General features: G+C 40.3%; 1 protein-coding gene across 2 annotated transcripts in view; it reads left to right on the top strand.

Annotated features, from left to right (window-relative positions):
* The window catches only part of slc12a2 (solute carrier family 12 member 2), a 230,423-nt gene extending 212,065 nt beyond the window's left edge, over positions 1-18,358 (top strand). For both annotated transcript variants that reach the window (XM_043718096.2, XM_043718088.2), the window contains 5 exons: positions 144-255; positions 909-995; positions 1,216-1,351; positions 8,480-8,547; positions 15,752-18,358. In XM_043718096.2, the coding sequence (XP_043574031.2) occupies positions 144-255; positions 909-995; positions 1,216-1,351; positions 8,480-8,547; positions 15,752-15,887 (539 nt within the window). In that variant the 3' untranslated portion in view covers positions 15,888-18,358. The remainder of the gene's footprint in view (positions 1-143; positions 256-908; positions 996-1,215; positions 1,352-8,479; positions 8,548-15,751) is intronic.
* Positions 18,359-19,536: the final 1,178 nt, after the last annotated feature.

Below are 19,536 nucleotides of genomic sequence, written 5' to 3'. Positions count from 1 at the left end.
CAATTCCATTTTCTTTGTACAAATAAACCAGTCACAGCAGGATAATAACTGCCAGCTCCTTTTGTTTGCTAAGTTCTTAATGAGCTGGAACGATGAGTTATTTGGGATGATTAAATGTCTCTTCGCTTTTTCTGCTTTGATAGGCTTGACGCTACTTATCCCATATCTTCTCACTACGAAGAAAAAGTGGAAAAATTGCAAGATCAGAGTGTTCATTGGTGGAAAAATAAACAGGATAGACCACGATAGGAGGACGTGAGTAATTAATTTTAGCCAACCTGAAAATGATATACATATGTGTTTGCAGATGTGTTAATAATAAACATCTGGTTCTATTTTCGTAAAATTGTGTTTGTTAAATAGTGTGGCTAAGCATCAAAGTAGATTTTGAGATCTTGTACAGCATGTAGATAAATGAGTGGGGATTGCAATTTGTGTACTGCATGGAGACTATTTGGAAACATTAGTAACCAGCACAAATTTTGTCTTTAACTTTGATTCTAATTGTTGCTGCAGCCCCAAAAAGGTCAGATGTCACATGACACCAGGTTATAGTCAAACAGGTTTATTTGAAACCTCAAGCTTTCAGAGCGCTGTCCTTCTATCACATGAAGCCTACTTCACCTGAAAAAGGGACAGTCCTCCAAAAGCCTGTGATTTAAAAAAAAACTGTTGTACTATAACCTGGTGTTGTGTGACTTCTGACTTTGTCCAACCCAGTTCAACACCAGCAACTCCATCACAATCCCAAAACGACTAAGGGGCACTTGCTGGAACTTTGAGATAACAGCATTGCCTGTCGAAGTTTCTCTAGCAGTGGTAATGCGAAGCTCCGCTAGCATTTGCTTTGTAATTCTGAATATGGAAAATGTTATCAATAATTAAGTAAGTTTATTATTGACTTTCAGAATGGCCACTTTACTCAGCAAATTCAGGATAGATTTTTCAGACATCACTGTTCTCGGGGATATGAATACAAAGCCAAGCAAAGACAAGTAAGTGATCTTGATGAGAGGTGAATTTTGTGATACAGCTTTGGAAAATAATCATTGAAGTTGCTAACTCCTGTTCCTTTCTGGTTATATACACTAATGGATTTGTATTTATTATTACTGAATATTTTACCTGTGAAAATTTCTGACCATTGCTATTGGCACAAATTTGGTCTAAAACCAAAACACAAGCTTTTTACCATCTTGATTTTGTATTAAACAGTATTGCAGCTTTTGAAGAGATGATTGAGCCATTCAGACTTCATGAGGATGATGGAGAACAAGAAGCATCTGAGAAAATGAAGGCAGAGGAACCATGGAGGATCACAGACAATGAGCTGGAGATCTACAGAATGAAGGTTTCTACACCTTTTTGGGAATTGTTTCAATGCTTTGTCAAACCATCAGTTCGGCCAGACCTTATGTACACAGTGGAAACACCTTAAATTCAGAATGAAACCTAACCAACATTTACAAAAATAAAAGCAAAATACTGGCGTGATTCCTTTTACCTGGTACAGTTTACAGAAAGGCAAATAGATAAAGGTTCAGGTTGATTATTCAATAACGTGGCAAGGTAAAGATGCTGTCAGGTTTCCAAGTATAGATGTGAAAGGGTAGAGTCAAGAGTTTGTGAAAAGTTGAAGGTGGGAGACATCAAATGATAAAAGACTTGATGGCACAAGGCCAAAAAGGAGCCGGGTTGGTCTGGATGAGGTGTAAATGACAATTGAAATCATTGGCAGCTGCCAATCAAAAAGATGGGATCAGAGATTGTGATCTGGAAGCTCAATTTTAGTTTTGAGACCAGAAAGCTGAAATGTGTCTAATCATTTTCCCATTGAGCTTGATTGGGAGAGCAGTCAGAATGTAAGTGAGACAGATCATTAAAACGACAGACAATTGGAAATTCCAGATCTCTCATGCAAACTGAATGGAGCAGTCCTGCAACAGTCACATTACTTAGTCTCTCCAGTGTAGAGGATACTGCATCATGGGCAGTGAATATCATCCACAACATTTGATAAGTGCAAGTAAATTGCAGTTTAGTCTGGAAGGAGTATTTGGTGTGCTGAATAGCAGGAAGGAAGGGGATAAGGAGCAGGTTTTGCCTTTGTTCTTGAATAGAAATTTATCCTGGAAACTGCAAGCAATGTTTTTGCAGGTGTGGACCATTGTAGTGAGAAAGGAATGGTCTCATCCTAACACTGAAAGCAGAGGGAAGAGGAAGATGCAAGAGTTGCGTCAAGATAGAGGTGTGGGCATTGCAGAGAGTATCTGTCAAATGTGGAGGTTGAGGATGGAAGGGAATCTGATGACTTTTCTGGTTGGGTAGGAAAGGGGCAAGAGCAAAATTGCAAGAAATGGATGACACACATAATTGAGGAGCCTGTCAAACCAATGTGAGATTTTGTTGATGAGAAAGGAAGACCTGTCAGAAACACTGGAATGGAAGGTAACATAAGAATAGATGTGATCATAAAATCATAGAGTGCAGAAGAGGCCCTTCAGCCCATTGAACTCTACTGACATTTATGAAAGACCTGACCTTCAACCTAATCCCATTTCCCAGCACTTGGCCCAGAGCTTTGAATGTTATGTCATGCCAAGAGCTCATCCAGGTACTTGTTTTTAAAAGATGAGGCAATTCACCTTTACCACCTTCGCAGGTTGCACATTCCAGACTGCCACCATCCTCTGGGTAAATAAGATTGTCCTTCCTTCTAACACACCTCCTCCTCTTCCCCCCCCCCCCCCCCCCCGCCATCCATCCCAACCCCAAACCACTCTATCCCTCACCTTGAACCTGTGCCTCTTTGACTGTCCCTTCAACTAACTGGAACAGCTGCTGCTGATCCACTCTCTGTCCATCTTAGCCTTGTACATCTCAGTCTGGTTGCGCCCTCAGTCTTTTCTGCTCCCAACAATAATGACCATACCTATCCAGCCTTTGCTCAAACTTACATTTGCCATCCTGGTGAATCTCTTCTGTACCCCCTGTATTGCAATCACATTCTTCCTGTAATGAGGTGACCAGAACTGCGCACCGTACTCCAGCTGTGGCCTCACGAAAGGTCTATACAATTCCATCAGGACTCCCCTGCTTTTGTAATCTCTGGCTGAATTGATAAAGGCAATGTTCCATATGCCTGACTCACCACCCTACTAATACGGCCTTCTGCCCTCAAAATAGTTGACAACATCCCTTTTTTACATCTAACTCTTTCCGAGTGTCATGTCCTTCATTTGAATAATTCCATGTCAAATTCCTCCTTCGGAAGTGTATGACCTCTTACTTTTCAGGGTTAAATTACATCTGCATCAGACGAGATGTGATGGATATTAAAAATCTAGGGAATGAAGGTGTCCTTTTATAGGAAGTGAGATGGTATAGTTAAAGTCACGAGAGAATCTGTGGGCTCAGTAGATATTGGTTGAAAACCTAGTCTCTGACTGAGAGACAAAAGTCTGAACCACAAGGATAGAAATCCAATGGGAAAAGTTGATTTTCTTGAAGATAAAGTACAGCAATTATATCCATCAGTGTACTGGAGGAAGTAGTGAATGTTCAATGTATTCTGTCAAAAGACAGTCATCAAACTGAACCCATGTGGGCCCCTGTGGGACAATTTTTCTTTATTTGGAAAACATTTAGAGTTGAAGGAAAAGTTATTCAATCTGAGAGATTCAACCATGTGCAGAAGGAGTGGTAAAAAGGCAGTTTGGCTGAGCTCGGTTTCAAAGGAGAAGAGGGCTAACTTCAGAATATGCTGCGGGTGGGGAGAGGGTATAGAAGGATTGAGGGTGCCCAGGTTAGGGTCAAGAAACTTAAAGTTGCTAGATTGGCTAAGGACATCAGAAGAGTCACAGATTGATGATGCTGGTAAGAGGAAATTTGTCATGGTTGGATCATGGGGTGTAACAAGTTGGTGATGAGTCTTCAAGGGTAACACTGTTACTCATTAGGAGCAAAGTTGAAGTTTATGTAGGGTTTGGATCTGATGTTGGAAGCCATTGTGGGAAGATCTCCAGAGGAGGTGAACTTATTGACAGTCAGTTGGAGCACTGCACATTATGAAAGATTGTTTAGAGTGGGTGAGAGGCTTGTCTTTCTGGCAATTTTTCAATAACAAAATCTCGAGTGGATCTAAGTGACCAGACAGAGGGGGGGTACAGTTGAATAAAAATTTTGAAGGTGAGAAGCAAATTGCTTTGGGAGAGACTCCTGGCCAAGCAGAAGGAAAAATAAAAGGTAACATAAGAATTTGTTGCATGAAGCCCAATTCATGGAGGTGGTGGTAGATGCAGCATGAAACTGTGGCCTTTGCTGAGCACTGCATGGGGAGGTCAGAGAACTGATGGAAACATGGCTGGACATCAGACTGGGTGGGATTTGAAAGAGGAGTAGCAGGGTGGAGAGGATGCCTTCCTTTTTCAACTGCTGGGACCCTCTACAACTACGTTTAACTGATCTCTCAACAATGATTGTTCCATTTCCTGTGCATCTCTCCACAGCACAACTGAATCATGATAATGTGCTCCTTTTTTCATGAATACAAGCCTTTTGTATTTAACAGATCATCCTGCCTCCTACTTGAGCATGTGACAAGTAAACACACACTCCATTTCCTGTTCAACATTCCAAAGGGATTGTTCTGTCCTCCACATTGTGTTCAGTCCTCAATCTCCCCTCCTTTTTCCCATGGTGCTGACCCCAAATCAGAATCTCAACTGTTACGGCATAGAAGCTGGCTATTCAGCCCATTGTGTCTGCACTAGCTCTCCAAATCAGCATATTAATTCAGTCTTTTCCACCATCCCTTTGCACAATGAAAATTGTTTCAATTTGAATAATCCTCCAATCCCCTCTTGAAAGCCTGAATAGAACCTGCCCTACCATGCTTCCAGACAGTGTGTTCTATACCCTTGTGCGAAAGTTGTTGTTTTTTTTTCTGTAAAGAACTTCAAATCTGTGTGCTCTCATTCTTGATCCTTTTATGAACAAGATTAATTTTTCTCTGTCTAAACTCCCAACAGAACTCCTCTTAGCTGCCTTCTGCTCTGTACTGGCCCCTGTAACTGGTCCTCCTAACTGAAATTTCTCAGGCCGATAGCCATCCTAGTAAATCTCTTATGCACTCTCTCCAATGCATTCACATCCTTCCTAAATGTGGTGCCTAGAACTGTATACCCCTGAGGTCTAACAAGTGTCTTACACAAGTTTAGCATCACCCACTTGGTCTTGTATTCTATGCTAAGGTTACTGTATGCTTCATTAAGGTGTCTTCCCCTGTTCCGTCCCCTTCAGCGATATGTGTACATATACATCCAGGTCGCTCTGCTCCTGTAAGTCTTTTAGAATTGTACCCCTTATGTTATATTGTCTCTCCTTATTCTGGGTAGCAAAATGCATCACCTCACACTCCTTCACATTGAATGTTATCTGCCACCAATCCACCCATTCTGCCAAATTGTCTAAGTCCTTTTGAAATAAAAAGTATTGGAGAAACTCAGCTGGTGTGGCAGCACCTATGGAGAGAAAAACAGTTAATATTTCGAGTCCAATGATGATTTTTTGGAACAGTTCCAGAGAAGAATCTTTGGATCCGAAACGTTAACTCTGTCTCTCCTCAGATGCTGCTCGACCTGTTGAGTTTCTCTGAGACTGTTTTTTTGTTTTTGTTTTTGTTTTTTATCTTTTTTTTTTCCCCAAGTTCCATGTGTAACCTCAGAGGATGCAACTTATGCCCTTTATGTCCTCCCTCCCACCAGATCGGGTCCCAAATGCGTTGTCCAAGTGAAACAGCAAATTACATTCATTTCTTTGCAATCTGAATATAGAACTCTGAGCTTAGGCTGCACTCTCCAATAGTGTAGACACCAAATACAGTTTGGATGACCATTTTGAAGGATACTTTAATTCTTTCTTCACTTTTCCATGACACACTCTTTTTTGTTTTGCATTTTTCAGTTTGGTCTTGTAATCTCTTGCCTTCCACCTTATCCCACAATTTCCATGTATCTTTACTTAGTTAAAACTTGTTGCATCCCTAACTTTTTTTTCTAGCTCTGTAACACTCTCAATGACTGAAATGTTGACAGTTCCCCACCATACATTCTGCCTGGCCTGTGGAGTAATTCCAGCATCTTCTGTTTTATTTCTCTTTCTCTGTAGCGTTGTCTTTCACTGTCATCAGTCAAAGTTTCTCCCGGTCTGTGTTGGTTGTTTGACAGCTGAATGATTGCTGCAGTTAAATTCTGTTGTTGTGAAGGAGTTTGCTCAGACACAGAGGAATGCTGCACCAACCAGTTATGCTCCCAATCAGCAAACCCCTAGAGGATGGATCTGCTCCTAACAACAACAAAGTTCATGCTGATTGGAGCCCCAAGCACCCCTCTTTCCCCAATAAACACAGTTGGATTTCCCAAAAGATTAGCAATTTAGAACTGGATGTTGCACACCATATGATGCCTGTCTTAACTGAGGTTTAAATTTAATCAAATCTAGTGTTTTGATCAATGCTACATTGCCCAAATTATTGAAGATTAGTCATTTGTGTCAACTATATGCCCAAAGTTAGCATTTTGTTCAGTGAAAGATTTTGAGGAATTTCTTTCAATCTTCTAGCCTCTGTACCTACCCATATATCCCTCGCACAAAATAGGACAGTCATAACAGTCACTCTGCACAGAAAGAGCTTACCTAGCCTATCATTCCAGTACATCCTTTTGAAAGAGCTATCCAGTTAGTGTCAGTCTACTGCCCTTTTCCTATAGCCTTGCAAATTATTCAATTTCTTATTGAAAGTTACCAGTGAATCTATTTCTGCCACCTATTGATCAGTAAATTGTAGATCTTCATAGCTTACTGCATTCTGGAAATAAAAGAAAAATCATCCCTCAAGTTAGTAAGAGTTTGAGTTCCTACCCAACCGTTTCATTTTGAGGAGCTAAAACTTACAGGGCTGTGTTTTTACTCAACCCTTGGAATATATCATTTCCTGATTTGTTCCTACTTTTGCCTTTGTTTGCGTAATATAGTGTGTGCTCATTTTGGAGAAGAGGCTGATGTCTGTGGCTATCTTTGTTTTTGTAATGACTGTGCTATTAGCCAATTCACAGTCGGTAAAAACTGAAACAAGCCACTGTTCTACTAACTCATCTCTTAGACCTTGTTTTCCTACTCCTTAGTGAGGATCACAGCATCTTGGAACAACTCTCTTTTTTGATTTCTTCCAGACTGTATCTCCTAATCACTTCTCTATTGCAAATTTGTTTCCCTTCTACCATTTTAACCTACGCAGTATCTTGCAATATTGGTCATTTATTTTTTAATTTAAACTAAGATCTGGCAAACCAATTCATGTCAAATCATTAACTATTTCATTGTAAAAAGCATGAAAATCTTACTTGAGTAATGAATCTAAGTATTGTACAAAAATGTGTAAACTGATAAAAGTTAGGTATCCAATGATTACCTGTCTGTGTATTGAGTAGCTGTTGGCTGATGTGCAATTCTTGCAAAGATTTTTGACTAATGTTGAAAATGCTAGTCGAACTATCCCAGCATTTGTACGTTTGTTTAAACAAATTATTTTGGCCGAGGACACTTTCAAAGTTCTCTATTTGTCCTAGTGTTTTTGTGAGCTTGAAGCACATTTGAATCAGGTCATGCAAGGGCAATCACAGGAAAGTATTGGAGGTGTTTCAAATAATTAGAGCAGGATTTGGAGAAAATCTGCAGCTGGTTCTTCTTGTGCCATTCACAGGAGGATCAGACTGATGGTAAAAGGCGAGATCATAAAATCCCTGCAGTGTGGGAGCAGGCCATTTGGCCCTTCGAGGTTTCACTAATCCTCTGAAAAGCATCCTACCCAGACCCACCCCATCTCTGTAACTCTTCATTTCCCATTGGCTAATCTACCCAGCCTGCACATCCTGGGACACAATGGGCAATTTAGCATGGCTAACCCACCCAAACTATTCATCTTTGGACTGTGGAAGGAAACCGGAGTACTTGCAGGAATGATGTTTTGCTCAAAACATCGATTCTGCTGCTCCTTGGATGCTGCCTGACCTGCTGTCCTTTTTCTGGCTCCACACTCTACTCTAATCTCCAGCATCTGCAGTCCTCACTTTCGCCACGAGGAGAATGTGGGGCAAATTCCACACACAGTCCTGCCAGAAGCTGGAATCGAACCCGGGTCCCTGTCGCTGTGAGGCAGCAGTCCTAACCATTGAACCACCATGCCATCCTAATATGCAACATCATGGCATGGGCTTCCTGAATTTCTCACTGTCGTCACATTGCTCCAGATTTGGCATATTTCCTTAGAGTTCTGACTGAGGCTTACTTTCTGAATTATGTTGGATGGATGAATGAATGCATCCAGCGATCCAAGCTCAGTAGAAAAGATATCCACTCAAATAGTTTACTTTGTTTTAAAATCGCACACATTTTAAACAAATTATTATTTCCATTTTAGACGTATCGACAGATCAGATTGAATGAATTGCTAAGGGAGAACTCGAGCACTGCTAACCTCATTGTCATGTAAGTAACTTTACAAAAAATGTAACTTGTAAAATAATATTGGCTAACAAATGAACGCATGCTGTAAAATTGTAGGATACTAAATTTGCAGGATTGGGGATGTTTGACTCCAAAGTGACTGGAGATCTGATACCAGAAACACCCCCTTTATCAACCTTGCTTTTAGAAAAAATCCTTTTTTTAAAAAAAAATCCCTACTGAAACAGGTTTTGATTTCCCACCCAATGTATCCTGTGCATTTGCATAGAGTCATAGTCGCTAACACAGACTGATCAGACTGGGTCCAGATCACACTGAAATGTCACTGCCAACTGATACTGTGATCAAGTTCAGTACGTCAAAAATATTTAAACTGGCGTCACTGACCATCATGAGCTCTATTACTTTGATTTAGCAGTGTTAATAACTCTGTGCTCAATTATGTAAAAGAAAAGAGAGCGTTTCAAAATAAACTCAACCATTCTCTTTAACATGAGTTACAAGATTGAATAATTATGAAAAACAGCAAATGCTGGACCTCAGCAAGCTAACGCAGCAACTGTTGAGAGAGAAAAGCAGAGGTCATGTTTCAGGTTGATGCCAGCATTTTCTGTTATTGCAAATTTCCAACATCCACAGAAATTTGCTTTTGTGGAAATCGTCTATATGGGAATTAGAGTTTTTGTTGTAATTTACTCTTTTTCAAAAAACAAACCAGTAACATCTACCCATAAGAGCCTCGGATTGGCAAAAGTGCTTTTCAAACATTTGGGCAAAAGTTACTCAGAACTTCTAGCCCATTAACTGATGGGCAAAGCAAAACAAACCATGAGCTTGTGCAATGATGCACCCCCAGCTCTTGTATCCGGTGTTTAAAATGAACAATTGTCCAAGTCTCCTGAATGTATTGTGGCAGAGTTTATCCATTTTGATCTGTAAAACAAGCTGTTCATAGTATGGATTAAGGAATGGGCTGGGGCTGTTTTCTCTGGAGTGTCGAAGGCTGAGGGGTGAGGTTTATAAAATCATGAGAGGCATGGATAGGGCGAATAGTCAAGGTTAGGGGAGTCCAAACCTGGAGAGCTTATGTTTAAGGTGAGCGGGGAGAGAGGGACCCAGGGGGCAATTACAGCATTTAAAAGGCATCTGGGTGGGTATATGAATAGGAAGAGTTATGAGGAATGTGGGCCGCGTGCTGGCAAATGAGACTATATTAATTTAGGATATCTGGATGGCGTGGACAAGTTGGACTGAAGGGTTTGTTTCAATGCTGTATGACTCTGACTCTGAATCTATATCCATTTGGTATAACTTGATAGCGTAACTAATGCACAGATGCCACTTTTGTTTCATAGTTTGAACTGTGTGGGATTTTGCTGCAGGTTGATGGTTTATGCCCTGGGTATGTGTGTGTGTTTTTTTTAACGTGTTCAGTGACTGGTATAAGCTGACTGTTGGACATACAATGTTCCTGACTGCTCTGCTGATCGATGAGATCAGAGAAGTGATTAAGAAATGCCAGAAGATAGCTGGAGTTTGTGGAAAGACAATGTTGGGGGATTACTGGGAGATTGTGGGGGCGTACAGAGGCAAGTGGGAAGTGTTTGTTTACAGATTAGCATGTTTATATTTGGGGGACTCTCACCTGTTGCTAAAACTCATGGCCAGTGTTGTAAAGATAGATTTTCCTCTTCTATCACCTCAATTTTATCTGCAGATGTGGATTTTAATAACAAACGTGACTGTGTGGGAGGCTAGGGAGGGAATTGCAGGGCCCCTAGCAGAGGTATTTGTATCACCATCAGCCACTGGTGAAGTGCCCAAAGATTGAAGGACGGCTAATGTGCCATTATTTGAGAGGCTGCAGGGAAATGCCTGGGAACTACAGACCAGTGAGCCTAACCTCCATGGTGGATAGATTGTTAGAGGAGATTCTGAGAACCAAGAGCTACAGGCATTTGGAGAGGCAAGGACTCAATGTGGGAAATCGTGTCTCATGAATTTGATTTGAGTTTTCTTTTGAAGGAGTGATCAAGAAAGTAGATGAGCACAGTCTGGTAGATGTTGTCCATGTGGACTTTAGCAAGGCCTTTGACAAAGTATCACTTGATTGGTTGTTGAGTAAGGTTAAATCTCTCCGGATCCAGGTAGAGCTAACCAATTGGGCACAAAATTGGCTTGATGGTAGAAGGTTGTGGTAGATGGTTGTTTTTCAGACTGGAGGCCTGTGACCTGCAATGTGCCACAGGAAACGTGCAGTGTTCAGTCTTATGGTCACTTATATTAATGATTTTGGATGTGTGTCTTTCCTCATCATATTTTTGGATGACAATTTAGGAGGTGTGGTTCGTGGTTTTGAGGATGACCCCTACATTGCTGGTATAGTGGACAGTGAAGCAGGTTATCTGGGAATACGGCGAGACCTTGATCAACTGTGCCAGTAGATTAAGGAATGGCAGATGGAGTTTAATTTTGATAAATATGCGGTGTTGCATTTTGGTGAAGCAAACCTGGGCAGGACTTGCACAGTTTAGATCAGAGTGGTGCTGGAAAAGCACAGCAGGTCAGGCAGCATCCGAGGAGCAGGAAAATTGACGTTTCGAGCAAAAGCCCTTCACCAGGAATAGCATTCTTTTGCCCGAAACATCCATTTTCCTACTCCTCGGATGCTGCCTGACCTGCTGTGCTTTTCCAGTACCACTCTGATCTAAACTCTGGTTTCCAGCATCTGCAGTCCTCACCTTTGCCTAGAACTTGCACAGTCAATGACAGGGCCCGGGGAGAGTGTTACGGAACAGAGGTCTAGGGGTACAGGTTCATAAGCTCCTTAAATAGTCACAGGTAGACAGGGTGGTGAAGGCGGCTTTCGGCATGTTAGCTTTCATTGGTCAGAGCATCTATGAGCTGGGGTGTCTTATTGCAGCTGTCCAAGACGTTGATGAGGCCACACTGTACTATGTGCAGTTCTGGTCACCCTGCTATAGAGAAGATATTATTAAACTAGAAGGAGTGGAGAAAAGATTTATTAGGATTCTACCTGAACTGGATGGTTTGTCTTATGAGGAGAGGTTGGATGGGCTGGGACTTGTTTTCCCTGGAGTGTGGGCAATGGAGTGGTGACCTCAGAAGTATATAAAATGAGAGGCATAGATAAGGAAAGCAGACAGCTTTCCCCCTAGTGGGGGAGTCTAAAACTAGAGGACATAGGTTTGAGGGGAGAGATATGAAAATGTCCAGAGGGGCAATTATTTCACACAGGGTGGAACGAGCTGCCAGAGGTAGTGGTGAAGATGAGTACAATTTTATCATTTTAAGAAACATTTAGATGGGCACATGGATGGGATAGGTATGGAGGGATATAGACGAAACACAGACAAATGGGACTTGATTAATTGTGAAAACTGGGTGGTATGGACAGGTTGGGCTGAAGGGCCTGTTTCCACTTTGTAGGCTGCAAAAAGAAAGAAATAAAAATCCCATTACCATTCCTGCTTTTGTTCTGCGACATCCTTGATCATGAAGCTCACTTTGCCCTCTACCCTTCCAATCTGCTTCCTGCTCCTCCCACCTTTTATCAGTAATGTAAAATCTATCCCTTTTCTAGCCTTCTGTTCAGCTTCATGCAGGATTCAAAAACATTAACTGTTTCTTTCCCCACAGATGCTACCATTTTTGTTTTGTGAACAATTTTATTAGTTTGATACACATTACTCAGTTACATAAAAATATATGGCTGCTTAATAATTAATAATAATGATCCTTTTTAATAAGTCATTCCCAGCCATTCTCAGAACATTATAAAATAAAACAACAAGCTAAATAAGGACACTTTTGGATCAAATGACCTGTCCGTTATTTTTAAGTGTCTTCACTGTAGTGAGTCGGATAGAGAGGCTATTCCATATGAAGGCATGGCCACCAAATGAGAGTGTAATGAAAAACAGGAGTGTTCAAGGGGCCAAAGCAAAAGGATACCTTGATGGGTTGTGGGGTTTGAGAAGTTTACTGTGATAGGGCAAGGTGAGGCTATGGTGAGATTTGAAAGCTGGGGTATTAAAATGAAGCACTGCTTGAGCAGATCAGAGAGTCTGAGCAGTCAAGAATGGGACGTGGTGCAAAGTATTGCACAGATCACAGCATTTTCTGATGACCTCCATTTTATAGAAGGTGAAACATGGGAGAATAGCGAAGAGTGAATTGGACTTCTCAAGTTTGGAGTAATGAAGACATGAATATAGGTTTCAGAAACAGGTGGGCTGAGAAAGGGAACTCTACCAGTGTATTAAGACCATAAGATATAGAAGCAGAATTAGTCCTTTTCAGCCCATTGCATCTGCTCTGCCATTCGATCATGGTTGATATGTTTCTCAACCTTTCTCGTGCCTTCTCCCCATAACCCTTGATCCCTTTATCAGTCAAGAACTTATCTCTCAATGACTTGGCTTCCACAGCCCTCTGCAGCAATGAGTTACACAGACTCCCCTCCCTCTGACTGAAGAAATTCTCGTCATCCTTTCACTGAGGCTGGGCCCTTGGGTCCTAGTCTCTCCTACTAATGAAACCATTTTCTTCATGTCCACTTTATCCAGGTGCCTCGGTATTCTGGTAGTTTCAATGCGTCCCCCTCCAAATCCTTCTAAACCCCAATGAGTACAGACCCAGAGTCCTCAACTGCTCCTCATATGACAAGCCCTTCATTCCCGGGATCATCTAAACCTCCACTGGACCCCCTCCAATACCAGCACATCCATCCTTCGATGACACAAAAAAAAGCTGGAAATCTGAAACAAAACGCAATGTTGGAGAAACGTATTGTTCTGAAGAAGAGTCCAACTTGGCTTGCAACAAAACTTTGGTTCTCTCTCCATTAATTCTGCCAGACATGCTATGTTTCTCCAGCAGTTCCTTTTTAAGAAAGGATTGGTAGTGAGCTGCCACCTTGAACTGCAGCAGTGAGTGTGATCTGGGATACCCTCACTGCTGTAGGGAAGCAATTGCAAGGTTTTGACCCACTTCTGAAGGAACAGTGATCTGGTTCTGAGTCAAGATAATGTGTGGTTTGGAGGAAAACCTGCAGGTGGCGCTGTCAGCGGAGGTTCAGGTGCACTGCTGCTGTAAATCCTGTCGATGCTACACCCTGTACCAATTGCATCATTGGAAGGTGGTGAATCTGGTACCAATCAAGAGGGCTGCTTTGTCCTGGATGGTAAAAATAATGGCTGCAGATGCTGGAAACCAGAGTTTAGATTAGAGTGGTGCTGGATGTTGTCAAGGTTCTTGTGGTATCTGAGTCATATCCGTCCAGGCAAGGGGGGGAGTATTCCATCACACTCCTGCCTTGTGCCTTGTAGATATTAGACAGGCTTTGGGAAATAAAATGGACCATCACTCGCATCAGTTTTCAGAATTGCATACTGTTTGAGAACACCCATAGCTGCCTGGTCCTGGTGGTCACCCACTTCCCCCTCTACATTATCTATAGCTGCCATTTACCAGCTCTTCATGAGACTGTCTCGTGGATGCACCACAGTGACCTCAGCTGCCAATCAAGCTCCCCTCATTAACAATGTATTGTTCTCCAGGGGAGAAAAACCCCTATCCTAGGGTTCTCTTGTCGAGCAGGATGCTCATCAAACTGACTGACTGTGTCCTCTTTGTCTCTGTTTATTGGACTGCTAACTAACTATTCAATCTTATAGGGTGCTCTGAAGAAAGTAATTAACATTTAGCAGTAGGTGTAGGTAAGAGCGTGCACACTCTGAAAAATTCAAAAATAACTCTGACCCTGTTTATGTGTTGCCTATGCAAATCAAAAAGCCCTTAGTGCATTTTCAGCCAAGCAACTTAACAGCAACTAAAAGAAGGCATTCACAGCTTTATACTGTAGAATCCAATCATGGACTGATCTCATGTTTGTGTGATCGTTTATTGAAAAGGAAGAGGAAAATGAAATGCCTTTAGATTGTAGTACTCTTCAGGGTTTCCTCAGAAATCACATGGAATTCCATCCTAACATCTATAACATTTCATGAAGAGTTTAGTTATCTGGCCTTTCCCTCTGATTCCTGTCATGCAAACAATATCACGTTTGAATGTTCTGAAAAGGTCTGGGAATAAGGCTAGTGACAATATCTAGGATATCTGATTTGAAAAAGGGTCACTGGACTCAAAATATGAACTGTTTTCTCACCACAGATGGTGCCAGATCTGCTGGCTTTCTCAGGTTTGAATCAGGTTTCCAGTTTCTGCAGTTTTTTGTTTTATTTTCTTTCAGGACATTTACCCAAGACCACAAGAAATTAGTTATGAACGTAGCCCTGTCCGTTGATTCTGTTTATACTTCCCAATGACTCGGGGGAGCAGCCAACACAATCCAAGACCCTCCAACCCCTATTATACTCTCTCCCATATTCTTTGGTTGGGTAGAAGATACATAAGTATGAAGACATGTACCAGCACATTCAAGAACTGCATCTTCCCAGTTGTTATCAGACTTATGAACAGGTCTCTCATGTAATAGAGTTGATCTTTCTCTGCACCTTCTCTGTAGCTGTAACGCTATCCTGCATTCTGTTCCAATTCTGTTCATTCCTGAAGAAGGGCTTATGCCTGAAACGTCGATTCTCCTGTTCCCTGGATGCTGCCTGACCTGCTGCGCTTTTCCAGCAACACATTTCCAATTCTGTTCAATTACCCTGGTGTACTTAAATAAGATACGATTTGTCTATCTAGCACATAAAACAATGTTTTTACACTATCTTGGTACATGTGACAATAATAAATCCATTAGAAGTTTGTTTTTATATAAAAGATACATCACCATTTCTGCTTTGAGGTGAATCTGAAGGACTTGGCTAACAGTGATTAAGATTTGGAGGTGCCTGTGTACAAAGTTTAAAAATCACACACCAAGTTATACTCCAACAGATTTATTTGGAAGCACTAGCTTTTGGAACACTGCTGATAACCACCTGATGAAGGAGCGTCGCTCCGAAAGCTAGTGCCTCCCAATAAACCTGTTGGACTATAACCTGGTGTTGTGATTTTAACTTGGCAGTGATTAAAATAATTAACATCCATGGATTGTTTTATTAACTATCTATGAAATCTTAATTACCATCTAATTAATATTTGACTATTATCAACAAATCTGTCCAACATGCTGAAATAATTACTAGTCAGTTTGGTACGGACTGTGCTGATGGTAAATGTTGTTGTTTTGCAGGAGTTTGCCAGTGGCACGAAAAGGTGCTGTCTCAAGTGCACTGTACATGGCCTGGATTGAAACTCTCTCAAAGGATTTGCCGCCAATCTTACTTGTACGAGGCAACCACCAGAGTGTTCTTACTTTCTACTCTTAAATGATTAGCACAGGACAGCGTTTTGATAACGCCAGTGCAGCGGCTGGAAGTAGGAAATAATGAGTCCTGGGATTTAGTGTGTTTCACATGTCCATTGATCAAAATCAAAATAAGCACACAAAGGATGAAACCTCTTGAGTTTCAAGGATCATGAGAACTACTTGATTTTTACCCTGATGGCCTGTCAATTTGCCTGAGTTTGATTTGAATGAAAGCAGATTTTTCTGACTGTATACAGAAAGTTTTCTTTCTGCTACTGGAACAACAGCAATAATATTTTTTCTTTTGAAATAACTAAGTTAAATTGCATTAATATGAAAAGCCTTTACAGCCTTACTGAGGTGCCTTCCAAAAGAGAAATTGCTTACCAAATTCCATTGATTCCCTATTTTATGTATATTGGATGATCATTGTAAAATTGAGTAGCCTAATATAAACTGTAGTTAGTGCTTTACATTGAATGAGTTCTCAAAGAGGGTGTATTTTCCACCTTCTGTCACAAAGACAAAAGCTGCTTTCACTATTTTGGTCTTCCACAGGGCTGCTATTAGTTGAAAATGTGTTCTAAGTTTCGCACTCAAAAGCTCTGATATTTAAGTAGCAGAGGTTCACAGGAAATGCTTCTTTGTTACCCTTCAGTTCCCCCATTTCTGTGAAATGCACAGTGGGAGTGATTTTGGAGCCATTATTTTCAAAGATTGTTACTGTACATTGTAATGTGCCTGTAATCAGGACGAGAGATTTAAGTTTTATGATTGAATATATAGAGAGGCATCAGCCAGGGTTTGTGAAGACTCTCCTAGAAGGATTGTCATGCACACATCACCCTCTCCTCTAGCCCTCGTTTAGGCAGATCTGGGAATTTAACTTGCTTACATATGTCCCGTGCAAATGTTTCTTACATGTTGCAACATAGCATTGAGGCTTAAGCAAGATCCTAGTTATGCTGTCATATTTTTAACTGCAGAGCAATGCTTTGAAAAGGGAATATTAAAAAGTTGCCAGCTTTTCAGATTTTAACTGGCCTTTTCTTTCTATACTTGTGGAAATGTAGAACTGAGCTAAAATTTTGAAAATGCACCTACTTGCCCCATCTTTGGTTTCACAAGTTAAAGGTTCAATGTAGTCTTGAAAATATTAGTCCTATATTATACTATATTATGGATTGTGCTGAAATGCATTGTTGCATCATTAGCTTACAATATCTTTGTTAAAAATAAGCTACAGCTACCTTAGTTTCCTATCCTCAAACATTTTCTTTGAATGTCAGCATTTAAAATGTTTGCCAAATACTTTTACATTAAGTTTTATGTCACTTTAAATGGTGTACACTATCCCATCATGATATGGGGTTCCATGACTTGGCTTCCTCATAGTTTATTTCATATCCACTTGATGCTAACATATTAATGCGCAAAATATGTTCCTTTCCATTGCAGTTAAATGCATGACATTTGAAATTATTATTGTATGAAACAGTGTAAACCTGACCATAAAATTGAAGAGTAATTTCAGAATGTTTGTTTGCAATTATTAGGAATGTTCAAACTTGAAAAGGCTGTTGTGCTTCCTCCTTCATATGAATGATGTCTTAAGAAATCTATATAACTGATACTGAACAGTGTCATTAAATAAAGCTCAGTACATAGAGTTCTGTTAGAGAACACAAATTTAATCTTCTGTGAAACAGTGTACTGCTTAGTTCAGCCAGCTAAAAACTGATTTTTAAAAGAAAACCAAATGAACTTTGTGTATGTGTGCATAAACAATGAAATGTAGAAAGAGTAGCTTACAAATTGCAGGGTGCATTCTCGTGGTCTCTTATGTATCCTACACTGCCACTGTTCAACAATCCATGCTAACTCCTATAGGAAACAGAAATCGCTTCTGTGCGAGAGGAGTGGATGTTACTAGTGTTGTGTTCATTTCATGTGATAGGCAACATTTACCCATGTTCAGAAATGGTCTCATTGCTTTTGTAAAGTGTTTTGTAGCCAAAGCTAAAACTTACTATAGTTCATTATTGGAAACTAACCAATTCTCAAAACACAGTAGTAATCTTCACAAATGTGAAATTGCACCATACACTGAATACTTATGTATTTAACCTTTTTATTGTGAAGGAAATTAGCGACAGGGTGATTAGGAGAAATGGCCGATTTTTGATTTATTTTTCTGTTAATTTATTCATCTAACTTTGTGTAAATCAATACAATTCCTTTATACATTCAATTTGGTTATTTTACGGGGTTCTTTTGAAACTACACTGTATGCTGTAAACTTCAGTCTTTTTAAACAACAAAAAGTCTGCAGAGTTGTTTTACAAAGCTATGTTTGGAAATGATTTCATGACCATGTTTTTCCAGGGGGTAAACAGCCCAAAGAAGCTGAATGAAACATTTTGATAATCTGTACTATAATTCACTGAAATGCTTTTCTAATTATTTTAACATTAAAAGTATTAAAGATGATACTTTATACATCGTTATTGCAATAAAGAAAATGTTACATTATTGTGTGGCATTGTCTCCAAAGCAGCACATGTCTTGGTTGATCTCTCGGTAATGATGGGCTATAATGCAAACACTAGGTTAACTATTTGGTCAATCAACACTTGGACATACTGAAGTCTGTCCCTTTATATGAATGAGTACTGAAACAAAATTGTTTTACTGATGCAACATTGGGTGAAACCATCTGTAGTCTTCCAAAATTCATATCTGCTTTGATCTGGATCCCTATGATGCCACAAATTAATTTGTCATAGGACCAGAAATATGCAAAATTCCTACCATAGCAAGTTCAGCTTGGGCTTTTGAACCAGTTTAAGAATGTCTGTGGGAAGGAAGCGTGGCTGACATGTCACTCCAGACTTTCAGCAATGTGATTTCTGCCTAACTGCTGCCTGAGCAATAAGGCATAGGCAATAATTGCTCGCTTAGCCTGTGCAGCTCACACCAATGAACAGAAAAATCTATTAATTGGTTGAGAATAAAGAGATTGAAATAGTTGCGACATACGTTGTGTATTACTTATATAAGCTTGCATGATCTTCTCATGCACATCATCTAATTTCTGTGGTACGTAAACAATGTCTGTTTGAATGGAAACTGGTGTCCCTGAGGTCAGCTATCGTTCCAAGTGAATATTTCAAAAATGTGCTATGACTTTCACATTTGTGAGCCTTTAGACAAGTTGCATGCAGTCACTTTGTTTTTAAAAATAAATGCTTTAACTCTGAAGGAAAATATAGATGTGCATTGATAGTTGGTGGCACACGCCAGAGGCAAAATAGTCAACCTATACTGAACCTAAGCCTTGGGATTTATGAGGAAAGGAAAGGAAATTACTTCTATTGCCGAAGGGCTATAATTATGATAGTTTCTAGAATTTACAATCTTTAAACTTCTAAGGTTGGTAATTGACAGATTGAGCGGGAAGCTATTTCACACGTGACAACACAGAAGTCATGGCAGTGCGAAACTTACATAAAGGAGTTTGACATGGGGTTAAAAGGATAGGTAGATACAGATCAAGTGGCGATCAAACAACATTGGTGGAGGGGGGAATGCATGCCGGGAAAGAATTGGTTAATTTTACAAAAAGATTTCAATCAAGCCGAGATTCCTTTGTCTCAAAGAGCTGCAAA

This window comes from Chiloscyllium plagiosum, unplaced genomic scaffold (genome assembly GCF_037043375.1).
Source record: "Chiloscyllium plagiosum isolate Xiang-an unplaced genomic scaffold, Cpla_swu_hap1 HiC_scaffold_2, whole genome shotgun sequence".
NCBI lineage: Eukaryota > Metazoa > Chordata > Chondrichthyes > Orectolobiformes > Hemiscylliidae > Chiloscyllium > Chiloscyllium plagiosum.
The sequence above is the reverse complement of the archived record's forward strand: the minus strand, read 5'-3'. Positions and strand labels throughout refer to the sequence as shown.